General features: G+C 45.8%; 1 protein-coding gene across 2 annotated transcripts in view; it reads right to left on the reverse strand.

Moving 5' to 3' along the window:
- The window catches only part of CCDC88C (coiled-coil domain containing 88C), a 197,499-nt gene that overhangs the window by 148,392 nt on the left and 26,816 nt on the right, over positions 1-22,291 (reverse strand). For both annotated transcript variants that reach the window (XM_082275437.1, XM_082275436.1), the window contains exon 3: positions 15,762-15,870. In XM_082275437.1, the coding sequence (XP_082131563.1) occupies positions 15,762-15,870 (109 nt within the window). The remainder of the gene's footprint in view (positions 1-15,761; positions 15,871-22,291) is intronic.

Raw genomic sequence — 22,291 nt, forward strand, 5'->3', positions numbered from 1 at the left:
CACAGTGAGCGGAGCCGGATCTGTCATCTGCCTGCTCAGCGGGAACGGAGCAATCCCAGCTGAGCTAGAAAGGGGCCTTAAACTGAACGGGTTGTTTTACAAGGTGATCATTTACAAATCACTTTAAAAAGAGAAAGCTCACCCTCCCTTCCCTAATTTTTCTCCCTCCCCTCTATAGCCTAATTGGGCGCGAAAAATAAAAACACAAACAAACATTATCACACACCCAGCGATCCCACGGTGTTCTCTAGCGATCCTCTGCTCTACTGCTGCACACTTAGTCCGGTACCATCCTCTGCTCTACTGCTGCACACTTAGTCCGGTACCACCATGTTCTTCTCAGGTTATCAGGGATGCTAGCAGTGGCGGCTGGTCATACGTGGCGCAGCCCCCCCTATCCATGCGTCTGGCCCCCTAATCTACATGCGGGGTGCGGGACCCATGGAGTTCAATGGGGCTTTTTTATTTTTTACCCATGTGATTAGAGCAGAGGCTGGATCCTCACTGAGTCAGTCAGAGACGGCGGGTTCTCCTCATTCTGTCTAATACATGACTGACTTCGTATTTCTATTTTGTTTTGGCTGGAGCTTTCCACGGAGCCTGATTAACACACCCTCAACGCGTTCATACTGCTCTTGTCATAGTAGAGGATAGGCTCTGTATCATTAAAATTTGGATAACCAAAGCCTGCGATGTGGACCAAATCACAGAAGTGGATCGCGAAAGTGATTGCCATGAAGCCAGTGGTGGGCCTCTGGAAGGAGAGCGTCCTGGAGTGCTGAGTCTAAAAGGTTGGAGCAGTATTTCATCCCCTTCCCTGGTTCCTGAAGGACGCACCATATTGAGATCTATATCTAAGCGTATATGGCCGTTCCATTAAATTGGAGGCCTAAGCTTCTGGTAAGCTGCCACTTTGATTCATCTATCACGGGTGTGTTCCTGCCTCTACCTTGGGATTTAAGCCTCCTATTCTATCATCACCTGCTCTGGGACTTGTGCACATTTGCTGGAGCTATATTCAGCGATCTTAATGGACTTTTCACTTATTTTTATTTACAATATATTGTCTTTATTGTAACACACTGTATGGGTTGCACCATATATGTTAGCGCTGCACTATTTTTGTTTTCTTATACTGTTTGATTTACTATTGATCAAGTGTTTCAGCTGCTTTCACAGTCATAATTTTTGTCACATTTATTCACATAGATTTTCAATTTAGCGCAGGATTTTTGTGTTGTTTAATATAAAAGGAATAGCAATGGTAATAAAAACACTTGTGGGTTTAATCGTTTTTTTATATAGTTCTTGTGACGGAGGTGTGGGTGGAACAGAAGACACGCGGATATCAAGAGGGATTTTAGAGCCCCTGACCAAGGGGGTTCTTTATGTTGGAGGGTTAAAAAACAGAAAGTTGGATAAGGGGAAGACCACAGGGCAATAAATTCCAACACCGTGAGGGACATGCAAAAATATTTTAGGGTGGCAACAGGGCACATCAAGGGATAAGTCCAGCGGCAATGGGCAGCAATCTAGTACAGCAGGGACTTAGTCCAGAATCACAGGGCACAATTCGGGCACAGTGAGTAGCAGGTCACAATCCAGTACAGCAAAGTCCAGGGGCACAGGGCAGCAATTTAGTACAGCAGGGACTTTAGTACAAAAATTCAGCCCAGCGCTCACTCCGAATGGGAAGACTGGCGTGCTGCTCTCCTCAGGCAGGGAACTCCAAAACGGGTACATAGAAAAGAGCAGGGACTTTGTCCAGAGTCACCAGGCAACGACCCGGGCACAGTGAGTAGCAGGCCAGGGTCACCGGGCAACAATCTGGGCATAATGAGTAGCACGCCACAATCCAGTACAGCAAAATCCAGGGGCACAGAGCAGCAATCTAGTACAACAGGGACATACCAGCCAACAGTGGCCTCAGCAGAGGAAGTCTAGGTAGCATGGCAGGGAAAAGGAGGTCTGGCGGGTAGAGGTCTTGCATAGGCACATCATGGGTCCCCAGGGGGCTGTGTGTCCTGGCCACAGCGTCTGGACCACACAGCAGTTGCAGGAAGGACAGGGAATAGCGTAAAGTCCCAATGTCCAGAATGCCACACAGACAATGCAGAACTACAAGTCCTAGCAGTTCAGAAAGCAAAAGCACAGTTCCGGGCAACTTCTAGCCTCCTAGTGAGACCTGCAGCCATCAGCTCCTCTGTCCATCACTAAAGAAAAAAAAAAAAAAAACACTCAGTCTGATCCCCTTCTTTATTATCTGGGTCCATTGAATTCAGCCAGAGATCTCACCTCATATTCAGGTGGTGCCGAGGTGTCTGGCTCTTTCCTGCTACAGTATACAATCATTTATGCGCTACCTACTGAGTGCAGCCTCATGACCTACCCCCTGTGGGGACACAGGAACTCACAAACCAAATTATGCAGATATGTGGACTTTGTTACAATTTGCATCTGGACTAGAGACTGTCAGTTTATAAAACCAAAGAAAAAAGCAATATTTCTGACCTCCGTTACAATTCTCCTATGCCTACATACTTTTGCTAATAGGTGACCCTCATTCCCATCTCAAAAGGTTGGGAGATATGCTACAATGAGGCGCATGTGGTGGGTCATTAAAAAGAGGAGAGACTGCAAAAACCATGAACAAAATAGAAAGAAAAAAATAAATAAATAAATAGCCAACACCCCCTGATGCTGCCCTGAGATCCATGGGGTAGGCACCCGAGAAGGCTGCGGGCACTGTAACTGCCAATCTGGCCTAGGTGTGGAACCAGAAGAATAATGGGGAGGGGACCTTGAGAATAGTAAAACACTCAACCCAAAAAAAAAAAAAAGTAACCAGGTAAAAAAAAAAAAAAATGGGAGGGTGATTGGTACAGCAGGGGGCATATACTGGAACCAATCTCCTGTATGGCTATCTCTGCAGCAGCTGAAAGTTGGCTTCTACCCCCCCCCCCCCCCCCCGTTGGCCTTTTGCTGCTGCAGAGAGTCATGAAGGGGATGTAATTGCGCCTGATCACCCTCCCTGTGCACCATATTTTTCCCCCTGATGCCCAGGTCCCAAGTCAGGTTCCCTGTAGGGGCCCCCCTCACCCCCGAGTCAGGTTCCCTGTAGGGGGGCCCCCCCGAGTCAGGACCCCTGTAGGGGGCTCCCCCGAGTCAGGTCCCCTGTGGGGGCCCTGTGGTTTCTAACAGCAGCCCTGACTGTGAGACATGATGCCACAAACAATTTTTTGGGGGTTTACATACACAATAAGGAAATTCAAATTTGACCTACCTGTAAATCATTAACTTTCCAAAAAAGACACACTAATAAGAGAAAGTGTTAATACAATCTAAAAATGAGACTCAGAATGAGAGCACCAGGTACATTGTCTGTGTGGCATGTACTGTTCCAGGTTGCTGCTGTGCAATTAGCGTGAATAATGACAGGAGAGCGGTCCAGGTAAATACTATACCCGAAAACAAAGGGTTAATTATAATAATGAGCAGGTCTGTCTGCCTGTCCCTGCAGTGACAAGGAAGGAGCCAGGGAGGCGATTCCCCAAGGTCCTCCATACTGTTTACTACAAAGGAGGATCTTCTGATAATTGAACACCATCCTGTCTGAATGAATTGCTAGTATTACATAGGAACAGGTTATGTACTAACACAACGTTGGTGGCAAAGTCATTAGGGCTGTACTACAGTGACAATTTTTTGGGGGAGCAGTTGTCGCGATAGTTGGAAATAGATTATCAAGGAAAATCTCCCTGGTTTCAAAACCAACCAAATTTCCTCTAATCCAAGATAAAAATGAACATGGAGTCACTGAAAAGTTACATTATTTCATTGAACACCTTCCATCAGTATTGTCCTCGAGAAGCAATTTTAAAAAGGAGCCTTCAATAACCACCAATGTAGGGAAAACCTCTACCACTGGGGCCACTAATATAAGAGGCTTCGCTTTCAACCGGTGTAAGAGGACACCTTCATTATTGGCCACCAATACAAGGGGACCTTTTAATGACCACCAATGTAGGGGATAGCTCCACCATTAGTCGCCAACATAAAATGGCCCTTCACTGGCCACCAGTGTAAGGGGACACCTTTTTCATTAGCCATCAATACAAGGGGACCTTTCACTGACCACCAATGTAAGAGAACATCTCTACCATTAGCCACTAATATAAAAGAGGAACCTTCACTGACCACCAACATATTCTTCCCACCGGCCACCAATGTAAGGGGACAACTTTTTCATTAGCCATCAATACAAGGGGACCTTTCGCTGACCACCAATGTAAGAGAACATCTCTACCATTAGCCACTAATATAAGAGGAAACTTAACTGACCACCAACATATTCTTACCACCGGCCACCAATGTACGTGGACACCTCTGTCCTTGGCCACCAATATTAGCGGACCCTTTACTGTTCACCAATGTACAGTTGTGACCAAAGGTTTTGAGACTGACACAAATATTAATTTTTCGCAAATTCTGCTGCCTTAGTTTTTATGATGGACATTTGCATATACTCCAGAATATTATGAAGAGTGATCAGATGAATTGAAATTAATTGCAAAGTCCCTCTTTGCCATGAAAATTAACTTAATCCTATAAAAAAAACATTTCCACTACATTTGTGAAGAAGGTTAAGGAGGCCCAAGAAAGTCCAGCAAGCGCCAAGGCCATCTCCTACAGTTGACTCAGCTGCGGGATCGGGGCACCACCAGTGCAGAACTTGCTCAGGAATGGCAGCAGGCAGGTGTGAGTACATTGGCATGCACGGTGAGGAGAAGAATTCTGGAGGATGGCCTGGTGTCAAGACGGGCAGCAAAGAAGCCACTTCTCTCCAAGAAAGTCATCAGGGACAGACTGATATTCTGCAAAAGTTACAGGGATTGGACCAGTGGCGTAGCGTGGGGGGTGCAGGGGGGGCCGGCCGCACCGGGCGCAACATTTTGGGGGGCGCATCCCGCACCAGTGTCACTCTAGCAAACTTTAAAAACTCTTCCTAGCGTGTCACTCCAGCCGCCATCTTCAGACTAAACAATAGCTGGCTGGTGCTCTGTGATTGGGCCAACATTGTCATGTGCGGCAGGGGGCTGGCCAGTGGCAGAGCCCCGCCTCGCTTCTGGAGCCCGCCTCGCTGTCTTCTAAGTCAGCTCTGCATGTGCCTCCATCTGTCCCGCCTCCTCTAAGCTCTCACAATCCTCCCCGACCCGCCCCTGGCCTGTAAGGGCTCATCTTCACCATGTGGCAGAGCGGATGGATCATGAAAACAGGTAAGTCATTTTGCTGGCTGCAGGACTAGACACAGCCTGGGGAGGAGGCATAGTTAACAGTGTAGTGTAGTTTAGTGGGTAGTAGTAGTGTAGTGGACAGGGTAGTGTAGTGTAGTGAGCAGTGTAGTGTAGTGTAGTGGGCAGTGTAGTGTAGTGTAGTGGGCAGTGTAGTGTAGTGGGCAGTGTAGTGGACAGGGTAGTGTAGTGGGCAGGGTAGTGTAGTGGGCAGTGTAGTGTAGTGGACAGTGTAGTGTAGTGGACAGTGTAGTGTAGTGGGTAGTGTAGTGGACAGTGTATTGTAGTGGACAGTATAGTGTAGTTTAATGGGTAGTGGACAGCGTAGTGTAGTGGACAATGTAGTGGACAGTGTAGTGTAGTGTAGTGGGTAGTGTAGTGGACAGTGTAGTGTAGTGAACAGTGTAGTGTAGTGGGTAGTGTAGTGTAGTGGGTAGTGTAGTGGACAGTGTAGTGTAGTGGGTAGTGTAGTGGACAGTGTAGTGTAGTGGACAGTGTAGTGTAGTGGGTAGTGTAGTGGACAGTGTAGTGGGTAGTGTAGTGTGTAGTGTAGTGGACAGTGACGTGTAGTGGGTAGTGTAGTGGGTAGTGTAGTGGGCAGTGTAGTGGGCAGTGTAGTGGGCAGTGTAGTGGGCAGTGTAGTGTAGTGGGTAGTGTAGTGGACAGTGCAGTGTAGTGGTTAGTGTAGTGTAGTGGTCCGCGTAGTGTAGTGGTCAGTGTAGTGGTTAGTGTTGTGTAGTGGTTAGTGTAGTGTAGTGGGTAGTGTAGTGTAATGGTCAGTGTAGGGGACAATGTAGTGTAGTGGGTAGTATAGTGGACAGTGTAGAATATTGGAGAGTGTGGTGTAGTGTAGTGTAGTGGACAGTGCAGGGTAGTGTAGTTTAGTGGACAATATAGTGGTTAGGGTAGTGTAGTGGACAATGTAGTGTAGTGGTTAGTGTAGTGGTCAGTGTAGTGTATTGGAAAGTTTAGTGTAGTGGACAGTGTAGTGGGTAGTATAGTGTAGTGGACAATATAGCGGTTAGTGTGGTGTAGTCGACAGTGTAGGGTAGCGTAGTGGACAGTGTAGTGCAGTGGTCAGTGTAGTGTAGTGGTCAGTGTAGTGTAGTGGTCAGTGTAGTGTAGTGGTCAGTGTAGTGTAGTGGTCAGTATAGTGTAGTGGTCAGTATAGTGTAGTGGTCAGTATAGTGGACAGTGTAGTCTATTGGAAAGTGTAGTGTAGTGGACAGTGTAGTGTAATGGTCAGTGTAGTGGGTACTGTAGTGGACACTGTAGTGAACAGTGTAGTGTGGTAGACAGTTTAGTGTAGTTTAATGGTTAGTGTAGCGGGCAGTGTAGTGTAGTGGGCAGTGAAGTGGGCAGGTAGGAATCAGGTAGGTCAGTGTAAGGGTCAGTGTCGTGGCCAGTACAGGAATAAGGTATGTTAGCGTAGTGGACTGGTAGGTCAGTATAGGAATCAGGTTGGTCAGTACTATTGTAGGAAGGGACTCGGGGAGTGCTAAAAGTCTGCAGGTTAGGGGGCGCAAATTACTTGCCTTGCCCCGGGCGCTGACAACCCACGCTACGCCACTGGATTGGACTGCTGAGGACTGGGGGAAAAGTCATTTTCTCTGATGGAATCCTCTTTCCGAATGTTTGGGACGTCCGGAAAAAAACTTGTCCAGAGAAAAAACGATTGGGCGCTACCATCAGTCCTGTGTCATGCCAACAGTAAAGCATCCTGAGACCATTCATGTGTGGGGTTGCTTCTCAGCCAAGGGAATGGGGCTCACTCAGAATGTTGCCTAAGAACAGCAGCCATGAATAAAGAATGGTGAAAAAACATCCTCCGAGAGCAACTTCTCCCAACCATCTGAGAACAGTTTGGTGAGGAACAATGCCTTTTCCAGCATGATAGAGCACCTTGCCATAAGGCAAATGTGACAACTAAGTGACTTGGGGAACAAAGCATCAAAATTTTGGGTCCATTGTCAGGAAACTCCCCAGACCCTAATCCCATTGAGAACTTGGGATCAATCCTCAAGAGGCAAGTGAATGAAAAAACAACTCCAAGCATTGCAAGAATGGGCGGCCATCAGTCAGGATGTGGCCCAGAAGTTGACTAACAGCATGCCAGGGCAAACTGCAGAGGTATGGAAAGAGAAGGGTCAACACTGCAAATATTGACTCTTTGCATAATCGTCATGTAATTGTCAATAAAAGCCTTTGACACTTATGAAATGCTTGTAATTATACTTCAGTATCCCATAGTAACATCTGACAAAAAGATCTAAAAACACTAAGGCAGCAGACTTTGTGAAAATGAATATGCGCGTCATTCTCAAAAATTTTGGCCACGGCTGTAAGGTGACACCTTTATCACTGGCCACCAATGCAAGGGGACCTTTCACTGACCACCAATGCAAGGGGACATCTCTAACACTAGCCACTAACATAAAAAGGCCCTTCACTGACCAAACGTAAAGAGCATTTTTCTTTTTTCTCACTGACCACCAATGCAAGTGGACACCTCTATCCCTGACCACCAGTGTAAAGCAGGCCCTTCACTGACCACTAACCTAAAGAGCATTTTTCTCACTGACCACCAAAGTAAGTGAATACCTCTATCCCTGACCACCAGTATAGAGCAAACCCTTCACTGACCACCAACCTAAAGAGCATTTTTTTCACTGACCACCAACGTAAGTGGACACCTCTATCCCTGACCACCAGTTTATAGCAGGCCCTTCACTGACCACCAACGTAAAGAGAATTATTTTCTCGGACCATCAATATAAAAGGGACATTCTTCCCATTGACCACCCACCTAAGGGGACAACTCTACCACTGGCCACCAATACAAGGGGACCTTTTAATGACCACCAATGCAAGGGGACATCTCTAACACTAGCCACTAACATAAAAAGGCCCTTCACTGACCACCAACGTAAGGAGCATTTTTCTCACTGACCACCAATGTAAGTGGACACCTCTATCCCTGACCACCTGTAAAGAGCAAGCCCTTCACTGACCACCAACGTAAAGTGCATTCTTTTCTCTGACCATCAATATAAGGGACGTTCTTCCCATTGACCACCCACATAAGGGGACAACTCTACCACTGGCCACCAATACAAGGGGACCTTTTACTGACCACCAATGCAAGGGGAAATCTCTAACACTAGCCACTAACATAAAAAGGCCCTTCACTGACCACCAACGTAAGGAGAATTTTTTTCACTGACCACCAATGTAAGTGAATACCTCTATCCCTGACCACCAGCATAGAGCAAGTCCTTCACTGACCACCAACGTAAAGAGCATTTTTCTCACTGACCACCAATGCAAGTGGACACCTCGATCCCTGACCACCAATATAAAGCAGGCCCTTCACTGACCACCAACCTAAATAGCATTTTTCTCACTGACCACCAACGTAAAGAGCATTTTTTTCTCTGACCATCAATATAAGGGACGTTCTTTCCATTGATCACCCACATAAGGGGACAACTCTACAACTGACCACCAATGCAAGGGGACATCTCTAACACTAGCCACTAACATAAAAAGGCCCTTCACTGACCACCAACCTAAAGAGCATTTTTCTCACTGACCACCAATGTAAGTGGACACCTCTATCCCTGACCACCAGTATAGAGCAAGCCCTTCACTGACCACCAATGTAAGGAGCATTCTTTTCTCGGACCATCAATATAAGAGACGTTCTTCCCATTGACCACCCACCTAAGGGGACACCTCTACCACTGGCCACCAGTAAAAGGTTTACCCTTCAGAAATCACCAATGTACAGGACATTCTTATGACTGAACATAAAATGGGGCATATTTTGCTCTAACTCCAGAAGAGACAGCTAGCCTCCTGATGAGGTTACAAAGAAGGCGTCAGTGCAGGACCAGGAGTGCATCAGCTTTTAGCGGATAACAGCAGGACAACGCTGGTTTCTCTGGACAGGTGAGGATGCGAACCCATCTCACCTTCCATACCAGGTATGATTGGGTTATTATTACAATTTACCATTAGCCTCTTGCTCAGACTGGGAGCTCAGACTGGGAGAGGGAGAAGCAGCACAAGGGGCCAATAAGTTGTGCTGCAGTATTTAAGTGCTAACAAGAAACCGGAGCAGAGTGACAGACAGGAGCTCATCAGTGTGCCGCTTCTCATTTCAATGTCCACTCACAGGTGGGAAGGGGGCAAAGCTTGTGTTACTGAACTGCAGCAAAGGAAAAAAAAAATCAGATCTTCTGTCCTGCCAGAAATGGCTGTACTGCATGGCAGAGCTGTGAAAAATCGCAGGACTGGATGGACAAAAATACACGCAGCTCCCATGAATGTATTTGATTTGTATATTTAGCGGTTTGCCTGGAGCTCAGCTTTAAATCATATTCACAGTCCAGGAGAAGACAAGATACAACAGAGCGTGACCGCACTAAAAACACAACCCGCCCCATGTTTATTCACATACAACACTTTTCCCGCACCTTTCATTCTCCTCATCCTGAGCGCACAGTGCAAACACCAACCTATTCTCCACTTTCAATTCATCGTGTCGGGAAGTGAAGGGAATTTGCTACAACAGGGCGGTTTGTCGCCTTATAAACACGGCAACATGGATAATGGCATCTGTCAGCAAGCGGTGACAACGGTGCATGGCGGGGACACGGACGCTGCAGTGATATTTGTTTTGCTTTCACGCAATGTGGACAAATGGCTGCAAGCTTCCAGCATCAAATAATTGTGTGAGATGTGAGCAACAACCCCCCCCCCCCCCCAGGTTGGGTGTAGATGAACGAATGGATGATGTCATGTTGGATGGCGCGGGGGGTAAAGTATCAGACTACATACAACAATCTGACCGCCAGCGTAACATTTCTGGCACTTTCACGCACTCTGGGGGCCATGTACAGGCGGCTCATACAGGTGAACAGCTATAAGCGGTCATGCGCTTGTAAATACGGATTGCTTCAGAATCCGGTGACACCAGATGCAAAGGGGGGGCACCCTGACGGGGACACCAGATGCAAAGGGGGGGCACCCTGACGGGGACACCAGATGCAACGGGGGGGCACCCTGACGGGGACACCAGATGCAACGGGGGGGCACCCTGACGGGGACACCAGATGCAACGGGGGGGCACCCTGACGGGGACACCAGATGCAAGGGGGGCACCCCGACGGGGACACCTGACGCAAAGGGGGGCACCCCGACGGGGACACCTGACGCAAAGGGGGGCACCCCGACAGGGACACCTGACGCAAAGGGGGGCACCCCGACGGGGACACCTGACGCAAAGGGGGGCACCCCGACGGGGACACCTGACGCAAATGGGGGCACCCCGACGGGGACACCTGACGCAAAGGGGGGCATCCCGATGGGGACACCTGACGCAAAGGGGGGCACCCTGGCAGACACCTGACGCAAAGGGGGGCACCCTAGCAGACACCTGACGCAAAAGGGGGGCACCCTGGCAGACACCTGACGCAAAAGGGGGGCACCCTGGCAGACACCTGACGCAAAAGGGGGGCACCCTGGCAGACACCTGACGCAAAAGGGGGGCACCCTGGCAGACACCTGACGCAAAAGGGGGGCACCCTGGCAGACACCTGACGCAAAGGGGGCACTCTGATGGGGGCACCTGATATAAGGAGGCACAGGCTCTGTTCAATCATCCTAATATAATGACAGCCTAATACATTACAGCGTTCCCTGCTCACTCCTGCACCCCCTTTGCACTTTCAGATGTTATTTCCTGGTTGTGACTCATGGTATAGAAGTGCGTTGAGTGAACAGGGAATACTGGTTCCCAGCACCTCTATGCCCTCTGACTTTGGATAATGCACCCCCAGATCAGATAGGATAGATGCAGCCCTGAGGGCAGCTCATTAATTTTAATGGGCAGCCCTATGCATGAGGAACGCAGAAAAAGAAGATCCTGACTAGTTTTCAAAACTGCACCGCACCAAGCTGCATGCGCATCCAATGGTCAGCGCGTTTCATGGCTTGTCAGGAAAGCGTGTTTTTGTTGCATATGTTCTAAACTCAGACAGACGATTACAGGCAGAATTTCTTTTGGGGTAAAACTTCCAGCGGTTTTTCCACAGCCAGGGAGACGCAGGTGCTGCATACAGCTGCTGATACAAGTGAAGGGCAGCAAATCTGTGATCTCTGCTGTCAGTATTATACAGAAATCGCACCGATACAATGTAATACTTCTATCTTGTTACATCATCATCCTCCCCCATAAGGCTCAGCACATCAGCCAACAACACTCCAAATCAGGCCGCAGAGGTCAGACTCCAAGTGGTTCACTTTCTAATCTGTCTACAAGGAAAGCCCAAGAGGCACGAGGCACGGGGTGTCCCTAGAGAGGCACATGTCTAAGCAAATTCTCAAAGCTTGTAGAAACAGATCCTCGCCTCTGCAATAAAAACAGCGATGTGCTTTAAACTAAAAATAAAAAATCTGACACGCGGTGGTCTTACATGATTCTATTTGTGCTCAGCGATTATCCATTCAAATCTTTACTCCATCGGATCCCACAATTCATATCCAGAGTCCGGGCTGACAGCTGAGGCCCCATCACTTGCCTGCGATGAACCACTCCCCAGCTTCTGAGTGTGCATAATGGGCAACGCAGGTGTACAGACCCTGGGAACTCAGCACAGGGATGGTGGAAACCCCTCATAATGGGCACAGCAGGTGTACAGACCCAAGAACTCAGCACAGGGATGGTGGAAACCCCTCATAATGGGCACAGCAGGTGTACAGACCCAGGAACTCAGCACAGGGATGGTGAGAACCCCTCATAATGGGCACAGCAGGTGTACAGACCCAGGAACTCAGCACAGGGATGATGGAAACCCCTCATAATGGGCACAGCAGGTGTACAGACCCAGGAACTCAGCACAGGGATGGTGAGAACCACTCATAATGGGCACAGCAGGTGTACAGACCCAGAAACTCAGCACAGGGATGGTGGGAATCCCTCATAATGGGCACAGCAGGTGTACAGACCCAAGAACTCAGCACAGGGATGGTGGAAACCCCTCATAATGGGCACAGCAGGTGTACAGACCCAGGAACTCAGCACAGGGATGGTGAGAACCCCTCATAATGGGCACAGCAGGTGTACAGACCCGGGAACTCAGCACAGGGATGGTGGGAACCCCTTATAATGGGCACAGCGGGTGTACAGACCCAGGAACTCAGCACAGGGATGTACAAGTAGTCCTGACTGATAAACAGGGACTGTGGGGGGGGGGGGGTTTAACTCTCCACCATCTACAAACAACTGAACTATTATTTTTGGGAGGAGTACTCCTTTAAAATGCGGCCGTTCATTCGCAGTCCTGGCAGCGAGGGGCCCTCCTGGTTGCAGCGGGAATATTTGGGTGCGAGAACTTCAGGTGGACAATATATGAGAAGCGTTGGCGTTTGTCTGCGAGTTCTGAGCATTGTTCCAGCACAGCCGGCTATAAAGTCAAAATAAACAGAGCGGACAATGCGACCATGATACAATGTGTGACCGGAGGGGCTCCGCGCCGCATAGTGAGCCCAAATATGGCCACTGGGCTACTGCGGAAAAACTGCGCAGGAAGAGGGCAGCCGGCGAATGTTCCTGTTATTGCTTACTTACAAAATAAAAACGCTTACAGTATGGAAATGTTTAATAGCTAATGAAAACAGTGACATGGTGACACTTGGCTCCAGGAAAAAAGTGATCACAGCCAAAACTGCATTAAAAAAATAAATAAAAACTGAAGAAAAAAAAATATGATTATTATTAATAATAATATACATTTTATAAAAAAAAATAACAAAATAATAATATATATAAAAAATAATAATAATAATAATAAAAATATAAAAAAAGAAAAAAAAACCCTGGGTATGAAATCCTCCATAAAAAGGCACCTCTTAATGCACTGCTTGGCCAACACAGAAGAGGGACAGCCGATAAATACCAATGTAAAGAGGAATCGTCACTTGTGATAATGAGTATTTCCTCGCTCATCTACATAGCTGCATGCAAATTTCAAACTGTCCCCGGTCCTAAAAATAAAAAAACTGTCTGTGTTGCCTCACAACCCCTATTCAAATTCCAACCGGCACTGATAAAATGACGGCTCCAGAATGCCGCATCCATCCCCCCCCATTTACGCATGCATGCAGGACCAATGGGGTGCTTTAATAATTTAACATTTAAAAAATTAAAATAAAATTCTTGATCACTTTTATTGCTGTCACAAGGAATATAAAACATCCTTTGTGACAGAAATAGGCAGTGACAGGTACTCTTTATGGAGGGATTGGGGGTCTATTAGATCTCAGATGTCTCAAGCATTTGATCACACCAAGATGGCTGTGATCAGATAATTTACAACTGTAAAAATGGCGTGGTTTAAAACCAGGGAAACCAAAGTGACGTAAATGCTTGTCGCTTCCGGTGTCCTATACCATAGAGATTGGGGACCTTCTGGGCCCCGACGATTTCTGTGGTAAGCCAGCGCAATTGCCAGCTTTCATTCTGGGCTTGCTGTCCAGATGGTAGAGCCTGGAGAGGGGCACCGGGGGACAGCGGGAGGGGAAACCCCTTCAGCTGCCTGTAAAAGTCAGCCAGCAGCAAATTTGCCGCTAGGATAGCTTTTACATAAAGGCCGACTGCCGCGGATAATAAAAAATAATACTGGCACAACCACTTAAAGTCAAACGACATACATGAACATGATTTGGCATTAAGTGGTTGACATTGGCTAGGTGGTTAGAACTTCTGCCTAGCAGCATTAGGGATGTCAGTTTGAATCCCAACCATGATACTACCTGCCTGGAGTTTGCATGTTCTCCCTTTTTTAAAGAGGAACTGCAGTCTGCTCACATAATTTGTATAAAAACATCTTTGCCGTTTTGAAGCTTCCCCCGTACCACTTTGCATATTATTTTATATATACTGTGATTCTGTACTTGTCAAATATGCTGTAGAAATCTCCCTCCACTAAGTCTGGCTGCAGCCATTTTAACTGAGGGCAGCTGAAGCTGCTGCCTGTTCACTTCTTGGATTTACACACACACAATATTATATACACACACATACATACATACATACATACACACACACACACATACATATATACATATACACATCCATCTATCTATCTATACACATATATATATATATATATATATATATATATATATATATATATATACACATACACACACACACACACACATATATACATACACACACACAATATATATTATATACACACACACCACTGCTTGCCTGCACATTTCTCCTCTCTGGATAAATACACAATCTCTGGTTATCTCCGCCCTCATCCAGCCCCCTCTAGCTCTGCAGCTCTTCTTGGATTTCCTATGACTCTTCCCTTCTCCACTCTCCTGTCTGCAAACTCTCACAAGAGTGAGAGCGCTGTGCATGTCGTCATTAGCCTAGGCTAATTACCAGACAAGAAAGAGGGAGTGGGCTGTATAAGATATTTACTGGCAGAAAAAAAAAAAATATATATATATATATATATATATACATATATACACACACATACATATATACATACATACATACATACACACACACACATATACATACATACATACATACATACATACATACATACATACATACATACATATATATATATATATATATATATATATATATATATATATATATATATATATATATATATATATATATTTTACTATCCAAAGTTAAAACAACAAAAGGGTAAAGGTTTAATAGATGGGAAGATGAAAAAAAAATGACTGAAGAGCTGCTTTAATCTTCGCCACTGCGATGGCAGAACCTAGAGAGGCACTGGCGGGCAGCAGGAGGGGTGACTGCCTGTAAAAGTCATCCAGCAGCTAACTAGCTCCTGGGATCGCTTTTACATAAAAGCCAACTGCCCGCTGAAAAAAAAAAAAAAATAAAAAAAAAAAAAAACAACCAAACAATATGGGGTCGATGCCTGTAGCTGTCACGCATTATCCCGGTTTAATAACTTAAAGTTAAATGTCATACATGTACATGATTTGGTGTTAAGTGGTAAGTTACTTCTGGCTAGGAGGTCTCGGGTCCTTGGTTCAAATCCCAACCACGGCACTACCTGCCTGCAGTTTACATGTTTTTTTATCTTCACCTGGTGACTCTGCCAGTCATTTTGGTTTATATACACTTATGTTACAGCCCTGGTGCTGATGACTTCTCCCTCCATGCTGGGAAATAAAGGGTTAAAAACAAAGTAACTGATGAGTCATCTCCAGCCTAGATACACTCAGTACTGGTTGATAAGAGCGCCTGTGGCATGGAGGGGGTTAACCCTGAGGATTTCCTGTGTATCTCGTACAGGAAATAAGAGTCATACCTGAGAATACACAGAGAGATACAATGTATCAGGTATTCAAATATCATCTTTACCGCTCACACAGTCTCAAAAATGATGGAAGGAATACCTGGTAATAGTTCTTGATGTGTCGCACCAGTATGGTGAGGTTCTGAATCCGAAGGTTCATGTCGTTGTTCACATGCTTGTTGATGCGCTGATTGGACGGCCGCGGGTCTCTACGGGAACCAATGAGAGATAATTCAGAACAGACCCATTGTGGTTCATTAGAAAAAAAATTATCTTTAAAGGATCACTCCGCAAGCCAGGTGTGCTCTGGTGGCAACAATTAAAGAGCTCAGAGGTCCCATGCACACTGAGCCTCTGGTTGCAGTGCATGTTCCAGCACCAAGCTGCAGGCAGAGGGCAAAGGTGCACCATCCATCCCTCGGAGAGGCTGACAGCTGCTGTGGCTGGACGAAGCATTCAGCAGTACTTCTATTGAAGGCAGTATGTGCACAGGGATGATTGCCTGGAACACAAGCAGCATGCGCTTCGGAAATTCGTCCCTGATCACATACTGCCCTATACGGAAATACCGCTAGGTGCACTGCCCAGCCCAGTCACAGCGGCTGTCAGCCTCTTAAAGTTTGGCAGACTGCCGGCAGCAGGGATGGACCATGCACCTGTGCCCTCTGCCCACAGCTAAATGGTGGGACCCCCATGCACTGGAGCGAAACGCCCACCATACGCAGGGGCTACAAAAAAGACACTAAATGATATCTTCTTTTTTTTTTTTTTTTTTTTAAAAATGTACATTACATCTACCACGCAAAGTGCAATTAAACCCAAAACCCTAAATGTAATGCAGTAAAACCTTAGATTGAGTGTAACTTGGCCTGAATGCGTTTTGCAAGACAAGCAAAATTTTTTTTTTTAATAAATTTTGACTTGATACACAAGTGATGTCTTGATATACAAGTAGCGTCATGTCACAACTGAGTATGGGCTTTTCATTGCTAAAAGATGCGTTCACCTTTGGGAACATATTGCACTGCTGCAGCCTCTCCCCGACCCGCTGCCTCTAGTGACAGTGAGCCAGGGATCTTCTTCCCCGAACTCATTGTCACAAAAAAAAAATACAGAAAAAAAAAAAAAAAAAAAAAAAAAAAGAAGAGGCACGGGCATGCGGGGCTCCAGGAATGATGGCGGGTGCAATGCTTTGCAGGCTCCTAGTGAAAAAATAAAATAATAATAAATGCACATTTATAATTTTTTACAAAGGTGAACTTATCCTTTAAAGCAAATGGTGAGGAAGCATAATGGGAGAGATTTACAAAAACCGGTGCACACAGAGAATCCGGTGCAGCTGTGCATAGCAACCAATCAGCTTCTAGATTTTATTGTCAAAGTTTAAAAGACCTGTATGGAGGTTTATTTTATATATATATATGTACACACACACACACACACACACACACACACACACACACACACATACATATATATATATATATATATATATATATATATATATATATATATATATATATATACACACACATACATACACACATATACATACACACATATACATACACACACACATATACACATACACACACACACACACACCTAGGTGGATGCTGCATCTGTCCCCTGGCGCCTCTAACACTGAGACCTGAGCGATCGAACACTGCCAATCGCAAGGTTCTTACAGCTCTCTGCTCTACTCCCAGCCCCGTGCTCACCGGAGTGCTGGGCTGTGGAGGGAGCAGCGGCTCGCTGAGAGGCTGAACCGGTTGCCGGTCCAGGCATGTGGGCGGATTCAGACTCCGTGGTCGTGGACCAGCTTTGTGACATCAGCAAAGAGTGGACTTCAGACCGCTCTCTGCTGAAAACGGGTCACAGGAGTGTAAAACGAAATGCACGCCTGTGATTCATAGGAGAAGTACAGCCAAACTAGCTTTGACTGTACTTCTCCATTAAATGCCAGTTCACATCAGTGTGACTGACAGCCGACATCCCGTGCGACTTCATTAACAGACATCAATGCAAGTCGTGATAAAGTCACCCCAGAGTAGGGCAGGAACATTTTTCTAAGTCACTGCGACTTGAGTCGCACCAATTAGAACAGTTCCATTGCAGGTAATAGGGAGTGACTTATGCAACTTTGAACTCTCAAGTTGCATGAAAAGTCGCAGCAGTGTGAACAGAGCCTTACTGAACAAGCTGAGGTTAGAAGCGGATTGGTTACCAGATTCCCTGTGCAACAGTTTTAGAAAATCTTCTCCATTGCCTCATTGCTGTCTGTTATCTGCATTCTGAAAAGCTATTGGTTTGCTTTTCAGAGGGGTGCAAGGGCTGCCACTAGTGTAAATGAGCCTCTAATGGCAGGGTCTCTATAAAGAGCACCTGTTACTATGGCCGGCATGGGTTAAGCTTGGAGGATTTTCAGTCATTCCTAGTCTGAGATAAACCCGACACAAGCCACTCTTCCATCATGAGGAAATGTCGGCCCATTACACTGCGGTCGGGGGAGGGCGGGGGTCTGTCACCTGCGGTCACCGATGATCAGACGAGTCCTATGAGATGGATAGGACTCAGATACACACATAAAACAACTCAGGTAACACATCATATGAACATTAATCCTCCTCAAATTCCAGCGATGACATCCAGATCAGCCATCACTCAGCGGCCCGGATTACAGGACAGGCCCCAACAGGTCGCGGCTTACAGAACATAAAAAACTCCTAAAACCATCTAATTAAATCTCCCCATTAAACTAAACTCTATTCGTTTCCAAAACAATTCGCTCATCTCCCAGAATCCTCTGCAGCAGCCGATTACCACAACAGCACGCTTAGATGAATCTGTACAATAGAGATTTTCTATGTTAACACTCCCACCTTCTAGTATTCTCCTGTAGTAGGTAACACCCTTTACAACAAGCCCCGCCTATGAGGATCCAAGATTTACAATATGGATATGGTGTGCCTTCTAGCCCCAAATCTGGGCCTTCAGGGGTCCATGAATATGTACCGCTCCAGTCGGGCACATAGCATTTTCAGTCTAGGGGTATTTTTTTTGGGGGGGGGGGCAAGTTTATTGAAACATAAGTTTAAGGACTGAACATTGAGGACTCTTCTCTAGCTTGCGGAGCTATGCAAAAAATGCCCAGAGTGTCTAATGCTGGCAAGAGACTAGGACTTTTCCCAGTGGACCAAAACAAAACTGTACATAGTCACTAACTTCCAGCACCTGGGTGATTTACTCACACGGCCATGGGATCATCGGTTACCTCCTTTTCATTATCCACCAGGCACTCTCCAGTGAGGGAGACACAAATTCACACAACCATAGGACAGCGGACACCTCTTACCCCGCCCCCCCCCCCCCAACTTCCTCCTTGTACTCTCCAATGACCTCCTCCAGACCCCAATAAAACCAGGCCATAATAGCCACCCCCCCCAGCTAAAGCCTCAGCTGGGACCTCAATATTTCCGAGAGAACACCTTCAGAAATCCTGATATGGGTCTCTTCCAGCAGGACTGGATCCTGGCATCTCCTGCCTGAGGCCTCAGGTTATTTATGGGCTCATCCTCCACCTGCAGGGCACACCTCTCCAGGGATTTGCTGGAGTTCCATAAGACTCGAGGCTGCTTACTCATTTTTTCTTTCCACTGTAATTCTAGAATGCTCTAGAATACAAGGGGAAATGATCAGAGCTGCAGCCTGTGAGACACTAGGCAGGCCTAAACAATCAACCCCTGCTCTACTGATTGCAGAGGAGCCAGCTAACAGCCAGCACTATACACAATGCACAGGACAGTTTTAATAAGCAGAATGGTGGTCTGGGGGTCTGTTTGTATTTGGAGTTTTCTGGCATGCAGAAAAAATAAACACGCATGTCTTGGTGCCAAATTTAAAGTGGGACTCTAGCATTGCCTGCAGTCTTGCACAGTTGTACAGGTTCTCTCCTGTATGGACATTGCTTACTCCGATATCACTGCACACTGAGCTGTAAACTTTCAGCTGAAAATATTGAAAAACATGAAATGACACCATCATATTAAACTTCTATGAGATTTTAGTGACTGGTTTACACATACTAATGCAAAAGTAAATGTATTGACTAAAATCTCACAAACTGGCATTTAATATGTTAATGTAATTTTTAAAGTCCTTTTCAACCTGCAGTACTGAGTAATCCCTGGTGATCCTGCCAAATGTTCCCTGTCCAGGCACTTCCTGTTATAGGGTGACAACTGTCTCCAAATTGTGCTCCTGCATTGTCACCGTGTCACATGCACTCTGCATGGAGACTACAAACTTCTGAGCAGGGCACACGTCGCTTAGGCATGGTCTATCGTTGTCACTATTGAGAATGGTCTAGAGCACGGATATGCAAGCTGTGGCCCTCCAACTTCTGCAAAACTGCAAGTCCCATCATGCCTCTGCCTCTGGGTGTCATGCTTGTGGCTGTCGGAGTCTTGCTATGCCTCATGGGACTTGCAGTTCTGCAACATCTGGAGGGCCACAGTTTGCATATCCCTGGTCTAGAGCAATGATGTGCAGTGGAGGCTGGAGCGAGTGTATGTAGACAGGAAATGGCTGAAAGAGGCTGCAAGAGATCAGCGGTAAAAAACATATGACAAAAAAAAAAAAAAAAAAAAAAGACCTTCAAGAGGAAATCGACTACATGTGAATCCCTCCCCCCCCCCCCCCCCCCATTCCCAATGCGGCCATTTTTTTAAAAAACACGTGTGCGTAAATGCGCCAACGGTAGACATGTGCAAAATGGAAAAAATATGTTTTGTTTTGGATGGATTCAGTATGTTACTAATTGTTTCGTTGATTCGTTTTCGGATTTCATTTATTAATTTTCTAATGAAATCCAAATGTTCTGAACGATTCAAATCAGTTGAAAAAATGATTGATCAATCCCAATCCTGTTAGAAATAGTTGGTTGTTAAGGAGCGGCCGGGAAGCTGGCCGCCACAGCCTTAGCAACCGATGACTCATCAGCTGTCAGTGGGCTTCCCCGCTGAGAGCTGAAATGTAAAAACACACCACTAAATATATAATAATTTTATATATATATATATAATTTGTGTGGGGTTTTTTTTTTTTTTTTTTTACACATTTCAGCTCTCACTGACGAGTCATCGGTTGCTAAGGCTGTGACTGCTGGCTTCCCGATTGGTCGATCATTTTTCGACTGATTTGAATCGTTCAGAACATTTGGATTTCATTAGAAAATTAATAAATTAAATCCGAAACTAATTAACAAAATTAGTGACATACTGAAATTATATATATATATATATATATATATATATATATATATATATATATATATATATATATATATATATATATATATATATATATATATATATATATATATATATATATATATATATACACATACACACACACACACACACACACACATATATACATACATATACCGGCAGCACCGCCTATTCCAAACAATACCAGGTCACATGTCCTGAACATGGGTGGGTGCTTTAGGGCGGGGGGCTGTATAGATCTAAGGGTCTGGTGTGAATTTTTTTTGGGGGGGGGTCCCCCTGCCTTTTTTTTTTTTTTTTTTTTTTAATTTTGGGGTGGGTGTTCCTCTTAGAATCCATACCAGACCCGAAGGGTATGGATTTGGGGGGGACCCCACGCTGTTTTTTTTTTTCTTCCAACTTCTCTATTGCCAGCATTCCCAAAGTTTACATTTCAGCTCTCAGCGGGGAAGCCCGCTGGCAGCTGATGACTCATCGGTCGTTAAGGACGCAGCAGCCAGCTTCCTGGCCCACTGCTTAAACAACCAGCTATTCTTCACACCGGATTTGAATCGTTCACATATTTTTGAATTTGTTAGAAAAAGAATTTAGATGAATTTCAAACCAACTTTGTTAATATTTTGTTCAGACCAAAACAAAATGCACATGTCTATCTGCTGGTCTCTTGCAGGTATTTGGGAGCTGACCGGGTTCAGCACATGTGATTTTCCATGTGTGCGCACAAATGCTGCCAGATTCTGATAGATGGACAGTATAGCACCCTGCTACATTTGCGTGCATGCACGGGAATCCGCTGCGCCATGGGGACAAAATAAAAAAAAAAAATAAAAAAAAAAAAGAGAAAATGCTGCAACAAAACACAATGTAAAGTATGCCGGGTAAGTCCTTCACATTGTAAATCCCAGTTTATGAATGAGGATTTGCGCTCTCCAGCAGTCGGCTCCTCTGACACCAAATCCTATAACTAGCCGATTATAGCAGTCAGGGTCTCCGGTGTCGGACACATGATGCAAGTATAGCATTCAGCTGTTCAGGGGGCTGCTAATCACCCTTAAAATATCCCAACAGCTTTGTCAACTTCTCACCCTTCTTCCACATCCACAACAAAGCGATCACTGTCTACAGACAGCTGCTAATACCATTACCTAAAAAGGGTCAACTGCCCAGCGCCCCACCGTGACCACCGCCGGGGAGAACCACCAACATGGGTCACCAGGAAATGTCACCGACTGTCAGGGAGAAGACGACGACATAGGAGCCCCCTAACCCCCCCAATTCATGTTTATTCAAAAATTTTACACTACGTTCTGCGTTAAAGTGGTTGTAAACCCTTAGGCTC

This window comes from Pelophylax lessonae (assembly GCF_965119305.1).
Source record: "Pelophylax lessonae genome assembly, chromosome: 13".
Classification (NCBI taxonomy): Eukaryota; Metazoa; Chordata; class Amphibia; order Anura; family Ranidae; genus Pelophylax; species Pelophylax lessonae.